Source organism: Molothrus aeneus, chromosome 20 (assembly GCF_037042795.1).
Source record: "Molothrus aeneus isolate 106 chromosome 20, BPBGC_Maene_1.0, whole genome shotgun sequence".
NCBI lineage: Eukaryota > Metazoa > Chordata > Aves > Passeriformes > Icteridae > Molothrus > Molothrus aeneus.
Genome location: NC_089665.1, coordinates 11,065,355 through 11,082,227, shown reverse-complemented (window position 1 = coordinate 11,082,227; position 16,873 = coordinate 11,065,355). Strand labels below are relative to the sequence as shown.

Below are 16,873 nucleotides of genomic sequence, written 5' to 3'. Positions count from 1 at the left end.
GCACCACGGGGCTGTTGGAAGCATTCGCTGCAAACAGCAGTGGATGTCATCAAAAACTGCAAGGAAACTCCCTCCTCTGGCCAGGGCAGGAAAGGCCGAGAGAGAGGGAGAAGCGTGGCGCCAATCCTCGGCCTGCCCAGGCAGGAGCATGGCAGCGTGCCCGCAGCACTGGCACAGCATTCCGGGCTGCCTGGCACGGCGGAGAGAGGGGGGTACAGGGGGGCTCTGCTGCAGCAGCCCTCGAAAAAAATCAGGGCACGGTGTACAGCAGAGTGCAAGGAGCAGCTCAGTCCTTCTCAGCTTCACGGAAAAAGGAAAGTCTGCAGAGAATTCCCTGCGCTCCCCAAACTGGCAAGCATTGATTTAAACTTCTCATTGGTTGAGCACAACCTAAGCAGTGAGCGTAGTGCCAGCGATTCTGCTGTGCCATTTACAACGGGCATTGGGCTCGCTCAGGCAGCAGCTCCCCCAGGCTTTCCGGATACTTTTCCATTAATGAATAATTTGCACAATGATTATAGAGGGAAACCGCATGAGCCATCACCCTGTGCATTGCCTGGAGCCCAGGGGAGGCTTGGCCAGAGCATTTCTGCATCAGCACAGGGTGCAGCTGGCAGCACTGGAGCTGCACGTGTGCTCACAAGGGGGAACCCCAACCCGGGGTTCCAGGAATGCAGAATCCAGGAGAGGAGAGGATGCACTACACTGGGAGGGAAGGGATCAGTACCCAGGATGTGCAGCCAGGGGAACAAAGCTGGTGGGAACAGGAGGCAGGTCCCAGACAGCCAGGAGTGCTGGGGGAGCAGAGAGCATCGGTGCCACCACTCCCAGACCTTCTCCACCTTCTCTTCCCCATCAGCCAAGGGCATTCCCCAGCATGGATGGTGACTTCACACGGCTCACTCCATCACAGCACAGGACGTGGCCCAGCAACCACCAGAGCTGCACAACCCACACCACCCACCAGTGTCCAGCAAGTGGCAAATCCATGATGGACCCACCAAGGAACACTGCCAGTCCACAGACTTTCCTGGACCCCAGCAGCATCTCCACCCCCTCCAGAGCAGTGCCCAGAGCCCCTCAGCAGCACAGGAGAGGAGCTGGGTCACCAGCACTCACTGTTCCACTGACACCACCTCTCCAGATGGAAAAACAAAATACAAAAGCTCCACACTTCACTGGATTTCCACCCAGAAGCTCAGTGCCAGCCTGACCTGCTGATTCCCACCCCCGAGGCAGAGCTGGTGCCCTGTGGGTTGCCCCGTGCACCCCTCAGCCCACTGATCTCACAGCACTCGTGTCACCGTGCTTGCTGCAATCTCCCAGTGCCTGATTCACTGCAGGCCTCCAGGAGAACAGACTGTGGGACAGGCACCAACGCGTGTCCTGGAGTGGGCGGACTTGGCAGGACTCCACTGCACCAGCTGGAGCCCAGCTCCCAGGAGAGCATCCCCCACACGCCGAGCCAGCCCAGCCCCAGCCCCGCAGGAAATCACGGCGAGGGAAGAGCCAGGTACTCACTTGATCTTCAGGCTGGCCAGCATTGTCTTGTCGATCCTGAGGAGAGAGCAGAGGAGGCTGTTACTGCAGGCACGGGGCTCCAGATGTAGCTGGGGTGGCTGGGTACTGGGGGCTGCTGCCAAACACGACCTCAGCACATCCTTTGGAGGTGCCAGCGCCCTGGCTGACGTGACAAACGCCACAGAGAGATTTCATCAGAAAACAAAATCAACCAAGATTTAACCCAAAATGAAGCCTGGCAGCAAGCAAGAAAAGATCCCCCTAGTTCCTTCCTGGTGCAGAAGTGCTGCCCCCCAGTCTGGAATGCAGCTGGGAAGCAGAGGAGGGCATCGCCTGTGTCCCAGCTCTCTCCAAAGCACAGCTGCCACAAACCGGGTATTTGGAGATAATGGACCTGTGGAGGCCTGACGGGCTGGGAAGATCCCCCCAAGCTCCACACATTGCAACCCAGCCCAGGCAGACAAAACACAGGGCAGCCCCATTGCTCCCAGCCCTAGCTGGCTCATGTGGGACCAGCAGCTCCCGTTGCTTCACGCATTTCCCTGGCTCTGGTAATGAGTGCTCATCTCCTCAGAATCATTGTGCTTACAGTCATATTAATATTAATTAATGCAAATCATAGTAATGTCTCAAAATGCAAAATAATGTCTTTTGGCAGTCACTGAAAATGCTCTGTTATCTGCCACATGGAATCAATTCCACATCTCAAAAAAAGACCAAACAGCAAAATAACACCCCCAACACCCTCTTGTTTTGCACTGTGATCGCAGAGAACACAGCATGGCCACAGAAATACAGCTTCCCCCCACTTGCAGCTCTACCTTGTCCCGTCCAGGCTGGGCCCTGCTGTCAGGAGGGGGCTGCAGGGCTGGCACAGGGGGCTGGGTCCCTGGCACTCTGCGGCACAGGCTGAGCCTGGCAGGCACTCAGGCACAGGTGCCATCACCTTGGCCAGGGTCCCTCACCTGCAGCAGCCCCACCCTCCCAAAACCCCGTGGCCACGGGAGCTCTGTGCCAGGCATTTCCCCAAGCATCAGCTTCCATGCGCTGCTCTGGAGAGCCAGCATGCTGCTGCTCCTAAAAATAGATCTAGGGCACCTGCTATTGTGACTTAATACCTTACAAGCCTGCCCAGACCTTGTTGATCATTAAATCACGTTGAAGATCAGAGCGTGCTGGGGAGCAGAGCTGTTTCCAAGCTCAGCGGCAGAGGCAAAGCAGCTGAGGGACAGTGGGTGGCTGGGGCAGCTCCCATGGGACCTGTCCCTGAGTGAGGGCTGCACCAGGGGCTCCATCCAGAGCCACGGCAAGGAAAAACAGTTGTTGTTGTTTGGCCTCTTAGAGTGAGAAGGGGAGAAAAAGAAACAACAACAACAACAACCAAAAAAAAAAAAAAAGCCACAGGAAATAAACTCCCATATTTGGGAAACCGCAGTTGCAGTGTGACTGTGAGAGCCGTTTGTGTGCCCTGCCCTGCCCTGCTCCAAAGGCGGCAAAATGAAACTGCCCACACCCCACAGCGCTGGGGCAGCACCCAGAGCGGCTTTCACACCTTGTGCATCCCTACAGCCGGACTGGGGACACCACAGCTGTCCCCGGGACGAGCACGCTGCTCCGGGACCTCGCTGGCAGCCGATGCAGCTGCTGGAGACTTTAAAAAACAGCAATTTCCAGCCCAGCAGAGGCTGGAAATAGCGAGTGCGGCCACAGCAGGAGGCGGCTGGGTGTGCCCAGGCACCTCACACGCAGCCCCACAGGAAGGGTGGGTCGGCCGGGACCGTGAGAAGAGGCAGGTGCAGGTACGGGGCTGTGGCAGGTCCCTTCTTGTCCAGGGCACGCCCAGGGAAGGGTCTCCGGCAGCGCGCAGGGATTTCCAGGCGCCGCCTTCCCCGGGGAGAAAAGCACGGAGCCCTCGGGAGCAGCCCCCAGCCCACAGCTCCTGGAGGATGGGGCTGCCCTGCCACTCTCACCGCGCAGGTACTGGCAGGGTGTCTAAAGGAAAGGCCCTGTCCTGTTCCCCCAGCCCCAAGAGCCGCCTCAGCCCCCTCCAGCTGGCACAGCCCGTTTTCTTCATTGACTCTCCAGATCGTGATTTTCTTTCCCTTGCAACTGCCAAAGCACAGCAAGAAAACAATCCAGAGCAGAGCGCAGCTGGCCCTGGGTGCCCTGCCAGGGAGGGCCACGGCTCTGCTGCACAGCAGAAGCTCCTGGGATGCCCCCAGGCCGCCAGGGCCCCGGAGCCGCTGCTCTCAACAGGATCGTGGGACAGAGCTGCCCAAGAGCTGCCATTTGGCCACCCCAAAATGAGCCCGCATATCACAGAACTTATTTGTACAGAGGTCTGTCCAAGTGCTCCCTTTGCCTTTGTAAGTAAAGAACACCCATTCCGGCCGAGGCAGCTCTCTTGCTTCAGCGAGGCTCTGCTCCATCCCAGGGGACCCTGCCAAACCTCGGCGCTCCAGCTGCCCTCCCGCTGCCCTCGCAGTTACTCAGCATTTCCCCAGCCGGTCTCCGGTACCACATTCCCCTCAAAGCCCCGGCGCTGCCACTGTCCAGCCCCTGCGGAACCGGGAGGGTGCAGAGCAGCCTTGTGCCCCAAGTACCACCACAGCCACAACACACTTGGAACAGGCATAAAACACCTCGGAGAGGGCAGAGGGAGAACCGTGTCGTTTCCTTAAGCTGTTTCCCTAGGGATGAACGCCTCTCAGAGGGAAGAGACAGGAGCAAACAGTCCCGCCGAGCTCGGGGTGCAGGCAGCAGCCCTGCTGAGGACAGACAAGGAAGGGATGACTCCTGGAGGCGCCAGGAACCTGCCCTGGACCAGGAGGGAGCTTGCTGCACACGCCAAGGTGCCCAAGGTGGCTGCAAGCATCGCTGCCTGTGCGCAGGAGGAGCAGGCAGCGGGAAAGCAGCGAGAGAGGTGCGGGGCCAGCCGCTCCTGCAGGTACCGTGCCCACCGGAGCCCCGGGGCGCTGCCCTCACTCCCATCACCCGCGGAGGGCACGGGCGCCGCTCCAGGGCTGCAGCTGTGCCAGGCTTGCTGCGGGCACGGGGCAGGAAGGTCCGTCCCGACGCCCGCATGCTCGGGCTGGCACTGCCGAGGGAGGGCTGTGCCCGAGGGCAGCGCGCCGGTGATTCCTGCTCCGCCGGGAGGGGAGGGAAGCGCTCACACGGCTCCAGCAGAGCGAGGGAGGCAGACAGGGAGGGAGGGGAAGGCACCCACCAGCCGTAGCCGCCGAAGGAGACGCTGCGCTTCCTCTGGAACATGCTGGGGGCTCGGTGCTGCGGCCGCGGGGACAGCGGGGACAGCGGGGACAGCGGGGACAGCGGGCACGGGACAGCGGGCACGGGACAGCGGGCACGGCCGAGTGGAGCTGTGCCGGGCGGGGGGACCCGAGCACGCCCCGTCCGCCGCCCCCAGCGCAGCAGCGCATGCACACGCGCACACAGAAACACCACAAAAAAAGTCATTTCCTTTTCTTTCCGTGGCCACAGGCTTTTCGCAACCTGACGCTGCAAATATCGTATTTCTCCTAATGGCAGGACCACCAGCAGCGCCGCACGGGCAGCGGGGCTGAGCCACGGCCACCGTGTCACCCACAAACCCCGTGCCCTGCGGCTGCCCCGGCCAGCGAGGCCCCATCTCGAGGGTCACGGGTGCAGCACGGTGCTCTCTCTGCCTCTTGCTCTCTGTCCCCGAAATGGCAGCGCTGCAGTCACAGCACCAGGCTGGCTCCCTGCCAGGGGAACCTCCACCCACCGCTCAGTGCCCCTCAGGGGACATCCCACCAAAGGCATCAAAACCCCATCCTTCATCTCTCATGGCAAACAGTCCCACCATCCCAGAGCCCAGCAAGGCATCTCCCACTAGCTCCCATGCTGCTGCCTGTGGCACAGGTTTTCCACCCTCTGGTTCCCTGGCAGCTCTGTAAGGCTGAAGTGGCATCTGCAGCCTGACCACCACCCAAACTCCCCTGTCCTTTACCAGCCAGGCTTCAGAAATCCCATAGGAATGGAAATGCTGACATCTAGCTGGGTATGAGCTCCCATCCATCACAAATCCCCAGAAAACAGATGCTGCTCCCTGCACCACGCTTTGGGCATTGTAGGGCACAGCAGAGCTGTGGGGAGGTGAGCCTGGTTGCAGGGGTGGGCATGGTGCCCAGAGGCTGAGTGTGGTGCTCAGGTGTCCTCACACCTTTCACCTCCCCAAACCAACCAGTGCCCACCTGCACCCACTCAGAGCTGGGCTATGCCGGGGGATCACCACCACAAAGGCCAGAAAAAGCCTCTGGCTGCCAAGGTCCAGCCAGATCACTCACCTCCTACCCCAGTGATCCAGGCCAACGCCTGGTGTGGACTCGCAGCATCCCCTCGCCCTGGCACTCCATGCAATGCTGGCTCCTGGGTCAGAGGCAGCTCCAGCCCAGCGTTCTCACACAAGCACCCAAAAGCTTTAAATTGAGAAGCACTTGAATTCTATCTCATGTGTGAAAAAAAGGGGTGGGGGGAGAGAGGGTATAGCGAGCTGGAGAGAGAAATCACTCAACTCCAGGGAAAAAACTTGGACTGAAATCCAGCGATTTCAACTCCTACTTTCTGCCCACAGCCTTAAAGGGATGAAACGGTGGAAATTCTTTTAATTTTAGAGCTCTTAAGGACATTATTTAAAAAAATAAATGCTGCAGGCTTTGAAGCCATAATTCAGGTGCTACAAAATATCTGGAGCAGTCATTTGCTTGGAACACATTTGTTCCTGGCCTGCACGATCTGTGTCAAAGCTCTGCACCAGCAGCAGTGTGACGTTATCCTCTCGCTTCATCTTCCCCCAGGTCATGTCTTCCTTACACTCCTCCCAGTTGATTTCTGCCCAGCTCTACCGAGCTGCTCACAATTAAAATGTCTGAAAACAAAAGCTTTGGGTGTAGCCAGGCTCTGCCACACACTGGAACGAGACCCAATGCGGCTGCTCCAGCGAGGCCCTGCCTGCAGAGGTGTGGGACACAGGGTGACAGTGGCTGTGGGAAGCACTGACCTTGGCTGGTACCACGCCAGGAACAACTGGGAGAGCCCCAGAGACACGGCCAGTTTTAGACCTGTCCCCTTTTCCCCTTGCAGCACCATCTGCTGCATCTTGTTCTGTTGCTTCGGCCCCGCGGGAGCTCGCGGCCACTGGAGGTGGCACGGACACAGGACGGGTGACAGGGACACACACAGCAGGGCAGGACAGCAGGGGCACCCAGGGCAGGGCAGGACAGCAGGGATACCCATGGCAGGACGGGACAGCAGGGGCACCCAGGGCAGGGCAGGACAGCAGGGGCACCCACGGCAGGGCAGGACAGGACAGCAGGGGCACCCATGGCAGGGCAGGGCAGGATAGCAGGGACACCCAGGGCAGGGCAGGACAGCAGGGACACCCACGGCAGGACAGGACAGCAGGGACACCCATGGCAGGGCAGGACAGGACAGCAGGGACACCCAGGGCAGGGCAGGGTTACAGGGACATGCACAGCAGGGCAGGACAGCAGGGGCACCCACGGCAGGGCAGGACAGCAGGGACACCCACGGCAGGACAGGACAGGACAGCAGGGGCACCCATGGCAGGGCAGGACAGCAGGGACACCCAGGGCAGGGCAGGGTGACAGGGACATGCACAGCAGGGCAGGACAGCAGGGACACCCACGGCAGGGCAGGACAGGACAGCAGGGACACCCAGGGCAGGACAGGACAGCAGGGACACCCAGGGCAGGACAGGGTGACAGGGACATGCACAGCAGGGCAGGACAGCAGGGACACCCACGGCAGGGCAGGACAGGACAGCAGGGACACCCAGGGCAGGACAGGGTGACAGGGACATGCACAGCAGGGCAGGAGCTGGCTCCCCTTTGCCGGGAGCTCACAGCAGGTCATTGTCACCATTGTCACTCCTGCAGCTCTTCCTCACGTCACCCTAAAGCACAGGGTGACCCCCGTGCCTGCCCCAGGGTTTCAGAGCACAAGAGGGCAGGACCCTGGGTGGCCATAGGGAAGTATCTCCATTTCCTGCTCCAGGAGGGAGTGGGGCAGCCCCTGCACAAGCCCACCTCACCCCGCTCCAGCACCTGGGGATGCCCATGGCTGGCAGTGATAGGAGTGGAGCTCTTCCTGCTCCGCATCCCCACACAACTGGCAGCCCCCCAGGGCCACATCAGCTGCCACAGATCCAGGTGACAAACTGCATTTGAACCAGGCAAAGGTTAAAAACATACCAGGGCCCAGCCTCAGCTGTCCCAGCCTCCCTCGCTCTGGGTCCCACACCACTGCCTGCCCAGCACCACCTCACCCGCAGGGGCGTGCCTCCAGAAATAGTCTCTGCAATGACATTTTCTCACTTCCCCTCTTCCCCCCGAGGTATTTCACACAGGCTCAAAAACAACAAGGAGAAAACCTTCCTACTTTCAGAGCAGGCACAGGCAAATCATAACCGAGCAGCCAAAATTAGGGAACAAAACCCTGGGGGAGGACGACTCCTCAGTACCATCTGCACCAGTCTAAATTAACATCTCCCAGGGGCCTCTGCCAGAACCAGGATCCCATTGCTCCAACCTAACCCGGTGAGCAGCCCCTGCCCACTGGGAGCAGTGCCACACTGCTGGTGACACCTCAGAGCAGGATTGTGCCCTGCAAGGGCAGCATAATTCTTCCCTTTCTTACTGGGATTGCATCATTAGTGCTTTAATATTGCCTGCAGCACTCTGAGGGCATTCAGCTTCCTTTTATGATTCTAAAGAAGGTTGTGGGCACCCAGAAATATTAGATTTTGTCCTGACAGGAAGAACATGCCGTGCACATCATCAGCTTGACCTACAGAGCAAAGGAAAACAGTGTCCAAATTACCTCTGACTCAGTTCATGGAATATTTGAGCACTATTTTCTCCCCCTTATGGTACTGCTGAAGTGAAAAGACAAACTCCATATTTTAAATGCAGCTTCCCACAAACCCCAGCTTTCTCTCAGGGGTGGCTCTTCACTGTTCAAAAGCTTCAGACCAGAAGGACTGGGCGGCTCCTTGGGGCTCTGCAGGGGAGGGGAGGCTGTGTGTCACCCAAGAGGACAGCTTCAGACAAAGGATGGGAAAGCCAGAGCCCTTCCTGAGCCCAGCTCAAGCTGCAAACCACGCTCCAGCTCCTCTTCCACATTCTTGAGAAACCACTGATGGCTCATGGACTCATCCCTACGTCCAAAGTGATCTGACCACTCCTGCTCATTTCTGTGGAAATGGCTGAAAAACAGATCCTGGAGGGAGCCACCATGCAACCTGCAGAGCATCACTGCTCAGGCAGCTGGCACAGAGGATACTTGCACCAGGTATGGCAGCACCAGGAAGCGCCCAGCACAGAGGAGAGGAACCCAGGAAATCAAGAGGTGCTGGCTGACAGCCTGGCCCCCGTGCTGGCCAGGTGCCTGTGACCCCCAAAGCCCCACTGGCCTCTCCCACCATCACATGAACCAGCTCTTTGCTGCAGAGGCACACAGATCATGTCTCATCACAGCCCTGTATGCAGAAACTCATCACACGGGCTCCCAGGCTTATTGAATTCTTCTCAGCCCGCTGAATTTAATGCACAGAGTTGTTTGTTTTCTCAAGGCCACCCATTTCAGAGTCCTGCCTTGATAGCAAGGGCATGAGGAATTCCTCTCTCATGAAAAGGCATCAAAAGGCTCTCTCTAGGAAAAGCCTGTTCAAGCACACAGATTTCTGGGCCTGTTTTCTCCCCCTCTTCCAGCCACCCCCTTCCCATGCCAGTGGAGCCTGAGGGAGGATGCAGAGGGAAGCAGAGGCTCACATCCCCGTGCATCCGCACAGTGCCTCCCCAGGACCCCGCGGGGAGGCTGCTCTGTGCCTCCACACAGTGCCCAATGGGTGCCTTGCACAGGATGCTCCAGAGGCAGGGCAGCCTCCTGCCCCTGCGTGCTCCTCGGTGGCTGTGGCACCCCTGCTGCAGGCAGAGGAGCAGCTGCCATGCCAGAGCAGGTCCTGGGCGCTGTCACCATGGCTACCTGCACATCCCTGCACGTCAGTGCCCACCGCCTGCAGGAATGGGAGCCCAGAGCTCGCCTGCCCAGGCGGCACAGGGGCTGCAGGAAGGAGGGTGCATTGGGGCAAACCTCCACAAAATCCTGCTCCCAGTGCCTGGCTGGCTCTGGCAGCTGTGCCAGGAGCTGGAGAGGGTTTGGCCCAATTCACACAGCAATCACGGAGCAGGGGGTGGCTGCAGCCAGTGAAGAAATTGTGGAGAGACAGAAAAAGAACAGCTTAAACTGAAAACCAGGGCTGGGAAAACGTGGGGGTGGGATGAAAGCATGGGAATGAGAGAGACCTGAACATGCTTTGGCTGGAAATTAGGAGGTTTCTCATTTTCAATACAATCAATCTCTGAGACAATTTCCTAATAACGGAAATAAAGGAATCAAAAATTCCCCAACCCCCTCATTGAGACTCAGAACATTTAAGATATTACACAAGGTGGTAAGGTCTAGTGTCCCTGTCCACAGGAGGGGGTTTGGAACTGGATGACCTTTACAGTCCCTTCAACCTAAACCATTCTGTGATCCTGTGATCCCGCAATGCCCTGAGCAGCAGGGCGCTGGTGTCACTGACCCAGCATGTGTCCTGGCACCTTCCCCTGCCCAGGGCTGCTCCTCTCCTCACCCCTGCCCTGCGCCCCGGCCTCAGCAGCAGACAGGGAATCTGCGCCTGCCCAGGGCTGAGCTGCACTGGCACAAGGTCAGACCTCAGCAGCCAGGGCTCAGGTTTGAGGCCAAACCCGTGTGTGGACACTCTGAACATTGCAAACAAGCCATGTGGGGCTTGGACTTGAACATTTCCAAATCCTGCTACCTCTTGCCAACATCACCTGTATTTTTCAACCATTTTGAGTGGGCTTTTCAAGAGCCAGGCTGAAACCAAATCACAGTCAAGCAACAGTCCTTCTGGCATCCAGCTTGGAGGCAGATGTTAACTCCAAGCAAGGATTCATCTGCCCCCACAAAACTGCAAAATTGTCTGTGGAGAATGAGCTGGTTTTAGCTCCTGGAAAAAATGTCTCTCCTCCTGTTGCTGCTGAAGTCCTGTTCCTGTTTCCACAGCAGCAGCAGCAGCCACCAGAGCATCTGACCAGGTACACAGCAGGCAGCAGCAGAGGGCCTCTCTGAGCAGCCCTCGGGACCCTGCTACCACTCAGATATGCTTAGGGATGAAGGGAAGGGAGGATGATAAAACAAACAAGCAAAGAAAAAGGCATTTTTGCTGCTATGGTTATCCTCTCTAGTGGGAGGAACCGGCAGCAGAGGGAGAATGCAGTATCTGTAAAACGTGGTGTGTGCAAGCGCGAGCCGGCTGCCTGCAATCACACCGCGTGGTGGATCTGAATTTAAACTCTTTGGCATGGTTCCAACCTTCAATAAATCCTGCCTTGTGGACAGATATTATGTCCCTTCTGCTTCTAAAACAACAAGCAGTCTCAAACAAAACAGCAGAGCCTAGAGCGTGCAGAAGATGGCACAACCGGTCAGGATCCATCTCAGCCTGCATTCGCCAGGGATGCAAACAACATCTCACACAGCCCTCACAGGCTCTGTGCAGCTCCACACCAGGCGCATCGGTGCTCTGCCTGTGGGAACGAGCAGGATGAAGGGAAACGCTCAGCCTGGTGGGCAGACATTGCACCGCTTTCCTGTCAGGGCTGAGCTGCAGCCCCGCACAGGGGCGGCGGTGCGGGGAATTGCCCCAGCAGACTGGCGTGGGGCACGCAGGGAGGCTCAGACATCGCCTTCTGTGCAAACACCTGGGGCTCCCAGCCAGGAGGTGCCCGGGGGAGGCAGGACAAAGCCCCCCGCACGCCACCGGACCCCACCACCCCGACCCCCGGGGACAGCAGGCAGAGCCCCGCACGGGCTGCTGGAAATCGCCTCCTCGAACGGGCAATATCCTAAAAGCGGTGCTGGCAGCCGCTTCACTGCCCTCCTACGCACGGGTCCCGGTCCGTCCCCTGCCCTGAGCCTCCGAGCAGCCCCCGGTTCCCGGCCCCCAGCCCCAGCAGCCGAGAGCCGCGCGGGGCTGCCCCGCCGGAGCCCGTACGTACCGGGGATGGAGCCGCAGCCCCGCGCCGTGCCCGCCGCTCGCCGCCTGCGGATCCCCCGCGGTGGCGGAGCCGGCCCCGCGCGGGGCGGTGCGGGGCGGGACAGAACCGGGCGGGGCGGGGCGCGTTCCCCTCCCGCCGCCGCGGCCCCGGGATCCCGCAGGCTGCGGGGGCAGAGCCTGGTGCCGCCGCCCTGCCCGGCCCTGCCCGAGGGCACTAACACAGCCCCGCCGTGGCTGTGCCTCGCTCCCTTCCCACCGAGCCGCAGCCGCAGCATCCCCGTGCCCGCAGCGCCCCGTGCCCGCACCCTCTCTGCGCCCGCGGCTGCTCCTGCCGAGCCAGAGCTTACGCTTGGGCTGCCTTGGGGACAAACATTTGACTCCCATGAGAGAGACACAGACACCACTCATAATTGGTCGCTGGTGTCCGACAGAGTCTCCAGAGGGCTCCAGGTAACTTCCCAGGGGAAGCTTCCAGGTAACTTTTCCTCTGGGAAATCAAACGAATCCAGGGAAATTAACGCCCTCAGGAAATCAAATGAATCTAGTGAAATTAACCCCAACAGCACTTAACATTAATTATAAATGATGTTACACGCATTTCAGTTGCACGTGCCAAATGAAACATGCACATCAGGCGCGAGGCTAACACAACCTCTGAAAGCAATTTGCAAAAATTAGTTAAAATCAATGAACAGCACAGTCATTCCAGTTTCTGGAAAGCCTCTCCAGCGGCAGGCAGAGGAGTTCCCGTCGCGAGAAGCAGATGGCAGCAGTCAGCGCGTATGCCGTGGCTCCTGCCGGGAACAGCCGGCACCTCCCTCGTGCTCCTGGAAGTCTCTCCCAGGTGTGAATGTCACCTGTCCCAGGTGTGAATGTCACCTCCTTCCAGCCCCTCCGGCTTGCCCTGCATGAAAAGTACCCACAGCCCTTCCTGTCCTGGGAAATCCAAGTCTTTTGGGCACCTCCTTCCTCTCCAGCCACCCTCCCACTGCTGTTCTCATCCATGCAATTCCAGGCAGATAAATACCTCAGGGCTTTAAGGGCTCTTGGAGCAAAACTGCTGCTGAAACAGAGAGGGAAGAGCTTTTAGTGCCACAGCCACTCAGGGACTCAGCATGTTCCAGAGCTCTTTGCAGGCCAGAGAGCAGATGCTGCTCTGTGTGCGTCTGGAGGCCCGTGAGGCTTTTATGTTAATGGTGTTTTATCATCAAACACGGGGTGGGAACTGACAGCAATGCATATGCATCAGCAGGGAGAGCCACAGCATGTGCCTGGGATGTGGCTCCCGAGGGGAGAGTTTAAGCACCGACCAAAATCAGGGGATCAGAACAGATATTTTCCAATGATCACTGATGGCTGGGGGAAACACAGCCCCTGGTACCATCTGTTTTTATGTAAACCTCAAGTGCTGCCCACATAAAGCAGATCCTCAACCAAAACCATGGGGACGATTACAAGAAGAGTTTGGGCAGGCAGGTGATAATTTGTCCTTTCCACTGCTTTAAACCAAACAGCTCTTATGTGGTGTTTGCAGCTCCTGGTGCAACCACTGTGCCTGGCACTTGATTTCAAAGCAAAGCCCAAGATGCTCATGTGTCACAGGGCTCCCAGAGAGGCTCAGAAGGCCCGTGTCAAAACCACAAGGGCTTGTGAAAGAGCAGCAGCAGGGTGTGCCCGCGCTCCCCACAGTGCCCACCCTGCACCCGCAGCCCCCTCACCTGCTGGGGGAGCCCAGGTCTGCCCTGCTGACGATGCGGTGCTGCTGGGGCGAGTAGAGCCACTGGAAAGCCGTCAGCGTCCTCTCCTCGATGCGAAAGCGGCCCTCTCGCACGTACCTAAAAATAAACCCAGGGAGACTGAAATATTCATCAGCCCTGGATTGCAGGAGGGAGCGCAGCACGCGGGAGCGGCTGGCTCCGCACCACCACCTTCCCCAGGGGCAGCAGAAAATCCCTTTACAGCCCCTCATCTGCCTGATCCCTGTGCCAGCCCCACCCTCACTGCCCCCAGCCCACGCCCCCACGGCCGTGTCTGGGACAGGGCATCCCCTGAGACTGACCCCAGGGAGGGGTCCCTGCACCCCCTTGGGTACCTGTGGGGCTGCTGCCAGCTGCAACCCCTGTGCAGCCCCAGGGGACAGAGCCCCAGCCCACCCAGGGCCCTCAGACCAGGGCCCCCCTGACTGCCTTGTGCATGAAAGCAAAGCACAACATTCCCACAGCAGCACAGGACATTCCCCTGTACAGGCCCAGGGGACAGAGGCACAGCACACCCTGCTCAGCACCATCGTGTTGGGGTACAGCCTGCCCCAGCACACACCCACCCCCAGGCCAGCCCCAAGCCCAGGCTGTCCCTGGCTCCAAGGCCTTTCTAGCATCACTTCAAATGCCAGGCCAGATGCTGAGGCTTATCCAGTGACAGTTGAGTGGATTGATGGTTATGATTTGATTAGAAGAGTATGGGTTCCCTGTTAAGTGAGCAAAATTCTGATAACTGCAGTCATTTCCATCTTTTGGAACAAAATCCTGCTGTCTGCTTCCATGCCAGCAGCCAGCTGCACTTCATACACACTCCTCTGAACGTGAAATTTCATCAGCAAGTAATTAATAAGTTAAAGCCCCTGTAGTACTGATTGGAGACACATGCACACACAGCTGCAGCAGCCATGAACCTCAGCCAGAGCTGCAGAGAGCTCCTGTCCCTTCCTCTGCACATGGATGCTCCAGGAGGTTCATTCCCAACGTTAAGCCCAGGGATGTGCCCACATGGATGGGGCTGAGGGGAGGTTCCAGTGTGCCAGGAGCTCCCCAGGTGCTGCTGCTGGGCTCTGTGACCTGCCTGAGCCCACCCAGCCCAGCCCTGCGGGTGCTGTGGAGCTGGGGCAGTGACAGTGCAGAAACTGTGACCAAACTGCAGCTGAAGGAAACCCAAAGGCTCCCTGAGCACCCCCAGCACAGAGTGACCTGCCCATTTTCTAGTTAAAAGCAACCAAGCACGGTGCAATGCCAGTGCTCCCTGCAGCTCTGGGCTATGATAACCGTGCACAGAGCAGGGGCAGGGAAGCCAGGGTGTCCCTTGGGAAGTGAGGGTGAGGCAGTGGGGACGCAGAACCGCCGGGCCAGCAGCTGCTGTCACAGTTTGTTCAAGTGTGTGAGAGGAAAAAACTGTCCTTGGCTGCAAGGAAGTTGGGAAAAGGAGGGAGAGAGGAAAAGAAAAAGCCTCAGTGATTCCCAGTCTTCCCTGGTTTGAGGGGCTCCCACCCACAGCTGGGCACCCAGCACCAGCCTGGCCCGGCTCTGCTCCCGCCCAGGGACCGGCCCGGCCCGGCGCTCCCATCAGCATCCCCAGCCACAGCCTGGCATCCCCAGCAGCCGCCCAGCCACAGCCTGGCATCGCCGCAGCGCCCTGCTCAAAAGTCACAAGCTTCGGACGTCACGAACTGCACAATTGGACATAAAAGAACACAGACAAAGCTTGTTCTCAATGTCAGCCCGTCCCGGCTGCTGCGGGCACAGACAGTGCCCTGTTCCGAGCCCCGTCCCCGCACGCCAGAGACCGGAGCAGCCTCAGCAGCCACGCGAGTCCCGGGGACTCCCCCGGAACGAGGAGCCCTGGGCATCCCGGCACGCTGCCGCCCCCACGCTTCCTGCTCAGTGGCCAGGACCCTTTCCCAAGTGCACAAAGTCTTCGGGATCCCCCTCCCAGCACGAACCTGCCCCCTCCCTGCACTCCCTGTGTCCCCCCGGATGGAGCAGGAGCCCGCCGGGACCCCCGCTCGGAGCGCCCCGCACGTCCAGACCCAGGGCGAGGTCCCGTGTCCCCCAGCCCGGGTTCTCCCCCTCTCCCGGGCTGGGAGCATCCCCACGCCAAAGCCCAGAGCCCTCGCAAGCGGAGCCCCTCCGCTCTCCAGCTCGGCTCCCGCTGGCCGAGGGAGCCGGGAGCCCCGGCCCGCCGCACTCACCAGCGCACCAGCTCCCAGCGCCGCTCCCCCGCCGCCTTGCCCGAGGCCATCCCGGGGGTCCCGCCGGGCGGGGGGAGCCCGCAGACCCCGCTCGGAGCCGGCGGCTGCTCCTCAGCGGCGGCCCCGGGGCTGGGGCGGCTGCGCCGGTTCCTGCGCCCGTTCCTGCGCTCCCGCCCCCTCCGGCGCCCGCGGGACCGGGGGGGCCTGGCCCCGGGCAGGTGCGGGGGGGCCGCACCGCTGGCCCGGTTATGTAAAGCGTTATGCAACGTCCCCACCGGGGCGGCCCCGAGGGGGGCACAACGCCCCCGATCCCTCCCTGCGGACCCCGGAGTCTCGCACCGACCAGCTGGACCCCATCCAGGGCTCCAGGGAGATGAACGTTTGCCAGCCTCTTAAACACTCAGAGCAAGTCGGGCTGAGCATCCCAAAGTGCCTCGGAACAGCCACGGGGGAAAGCAACCCCAGGACGGGGCCCCGGCATCCCGGTCCTCCCCGAGCCCCCCACTCGCCAATCCCGCACAGGTGCGCGGGCCGGGCGGGGGCCTCACCTGCCCAGCCGGGGCTGGAGCCGCCCTGGTCCTGTCACGGTCCTTGCTCGCTGTGAGAGCACCCACCCGGCAGAGCCGGCAGGACTGTTCTCCCATAAATTCAGAGTAAAACCTGCCCGAGCCGGAGCTTCCCTCCCAGAGCCCCTGGGCGCTGCGGGGGGCTCGGGAAGCAAAGCACACCTGCAGTCGGGTGTTGCTGCAAGCAGCTTTAAACCACACGGAAAGCTGTTTCCCAAAAGTGGTGTTCTGGCCCTAAATCCTCACTTTTCTGATCTTTAAGAACTCAATTTCACAGCTCAGCAAACTCAGGTGCTGCATCCACAAGCCAACATCTTCATTTAAAGCAAATGGTGTTCATTACTCAAGTAAATTCCTGTTATTGGTAATTCTGAAGTCCTGCTGTTGTTGGGTGCAAAAACACATCTGAAGGGCATTGATGCTTCCCCACAGCTGAGGAGCAGAGGTTGCTTAGCCATGCTAGCTGAGGAGGCTGTGCCTTGCCTGGGCCACAGAAAGGGAGCTCAGATTCTCCCAGATCTGGGCAGTGGCCTGCCCTCCACAGGGGCTCTCATCTCCTGCAAGTCATGGGCTGAAGGCTGGACAGAACCACCTGCCCAGAGAGAACATGCCCAGGGGGCAGCTGGCAGAGGGGATCCCCCACAGGAGCCCAGCCTTGGCCCTCCTGTGTGTACCAGGAAACGGCTGGCACCCCACATC

At 59.6% G+C, this 16,873-nt stretch overlaps 1 protein-coding gene across 6 annotated transcripts in view; it reads right to left on the bottom strand.

Annotated features, from left to right (window-relative positions):
- Nucleotides 1-16,873, bottom strand: part of RAP1GAP2 (RAP1 GTPase activating protein 2) — a 54,460-nt gene that overhangs the window by 35,935 nt on the left and 1,652 nt on the right. For 3 of the 6 annotated variants that reach the window (XM_066563284.1, XM_066563285.1, XM_066563286.1), the window contains exons 1-3: nucleotides 15,609-15,710; nucleotides 13,366-13,482; nucleotides 1,522-1,557 (exon numbers count right to left, since the gene is read on the bottom strand). In XM_066563284.1, coding sequence (XP_066419381.1) covers nucleotides 1,522-1,557; nucleotides 13,366-13,482; nucleotides 15,609-15,658 — 203 coding nt within the window. In that variant the 5' untranslated portion in view covers nucleotides 15,659-15,710. Of the gene's footprint in view, nucleotides 1-1,521; nucleotides 1,558-4,747; nucleotides 4,996-11,648; nucleotides 11,698-13,365; nucleotides 13,483-15,608; nucleotides 15,711-16,873 lie in introns of those variants that run through there. The other 3 variants (XM_066563288.1, XM_066563287.1, XM_066563283.1) reach the window with 3 other exon arrangements.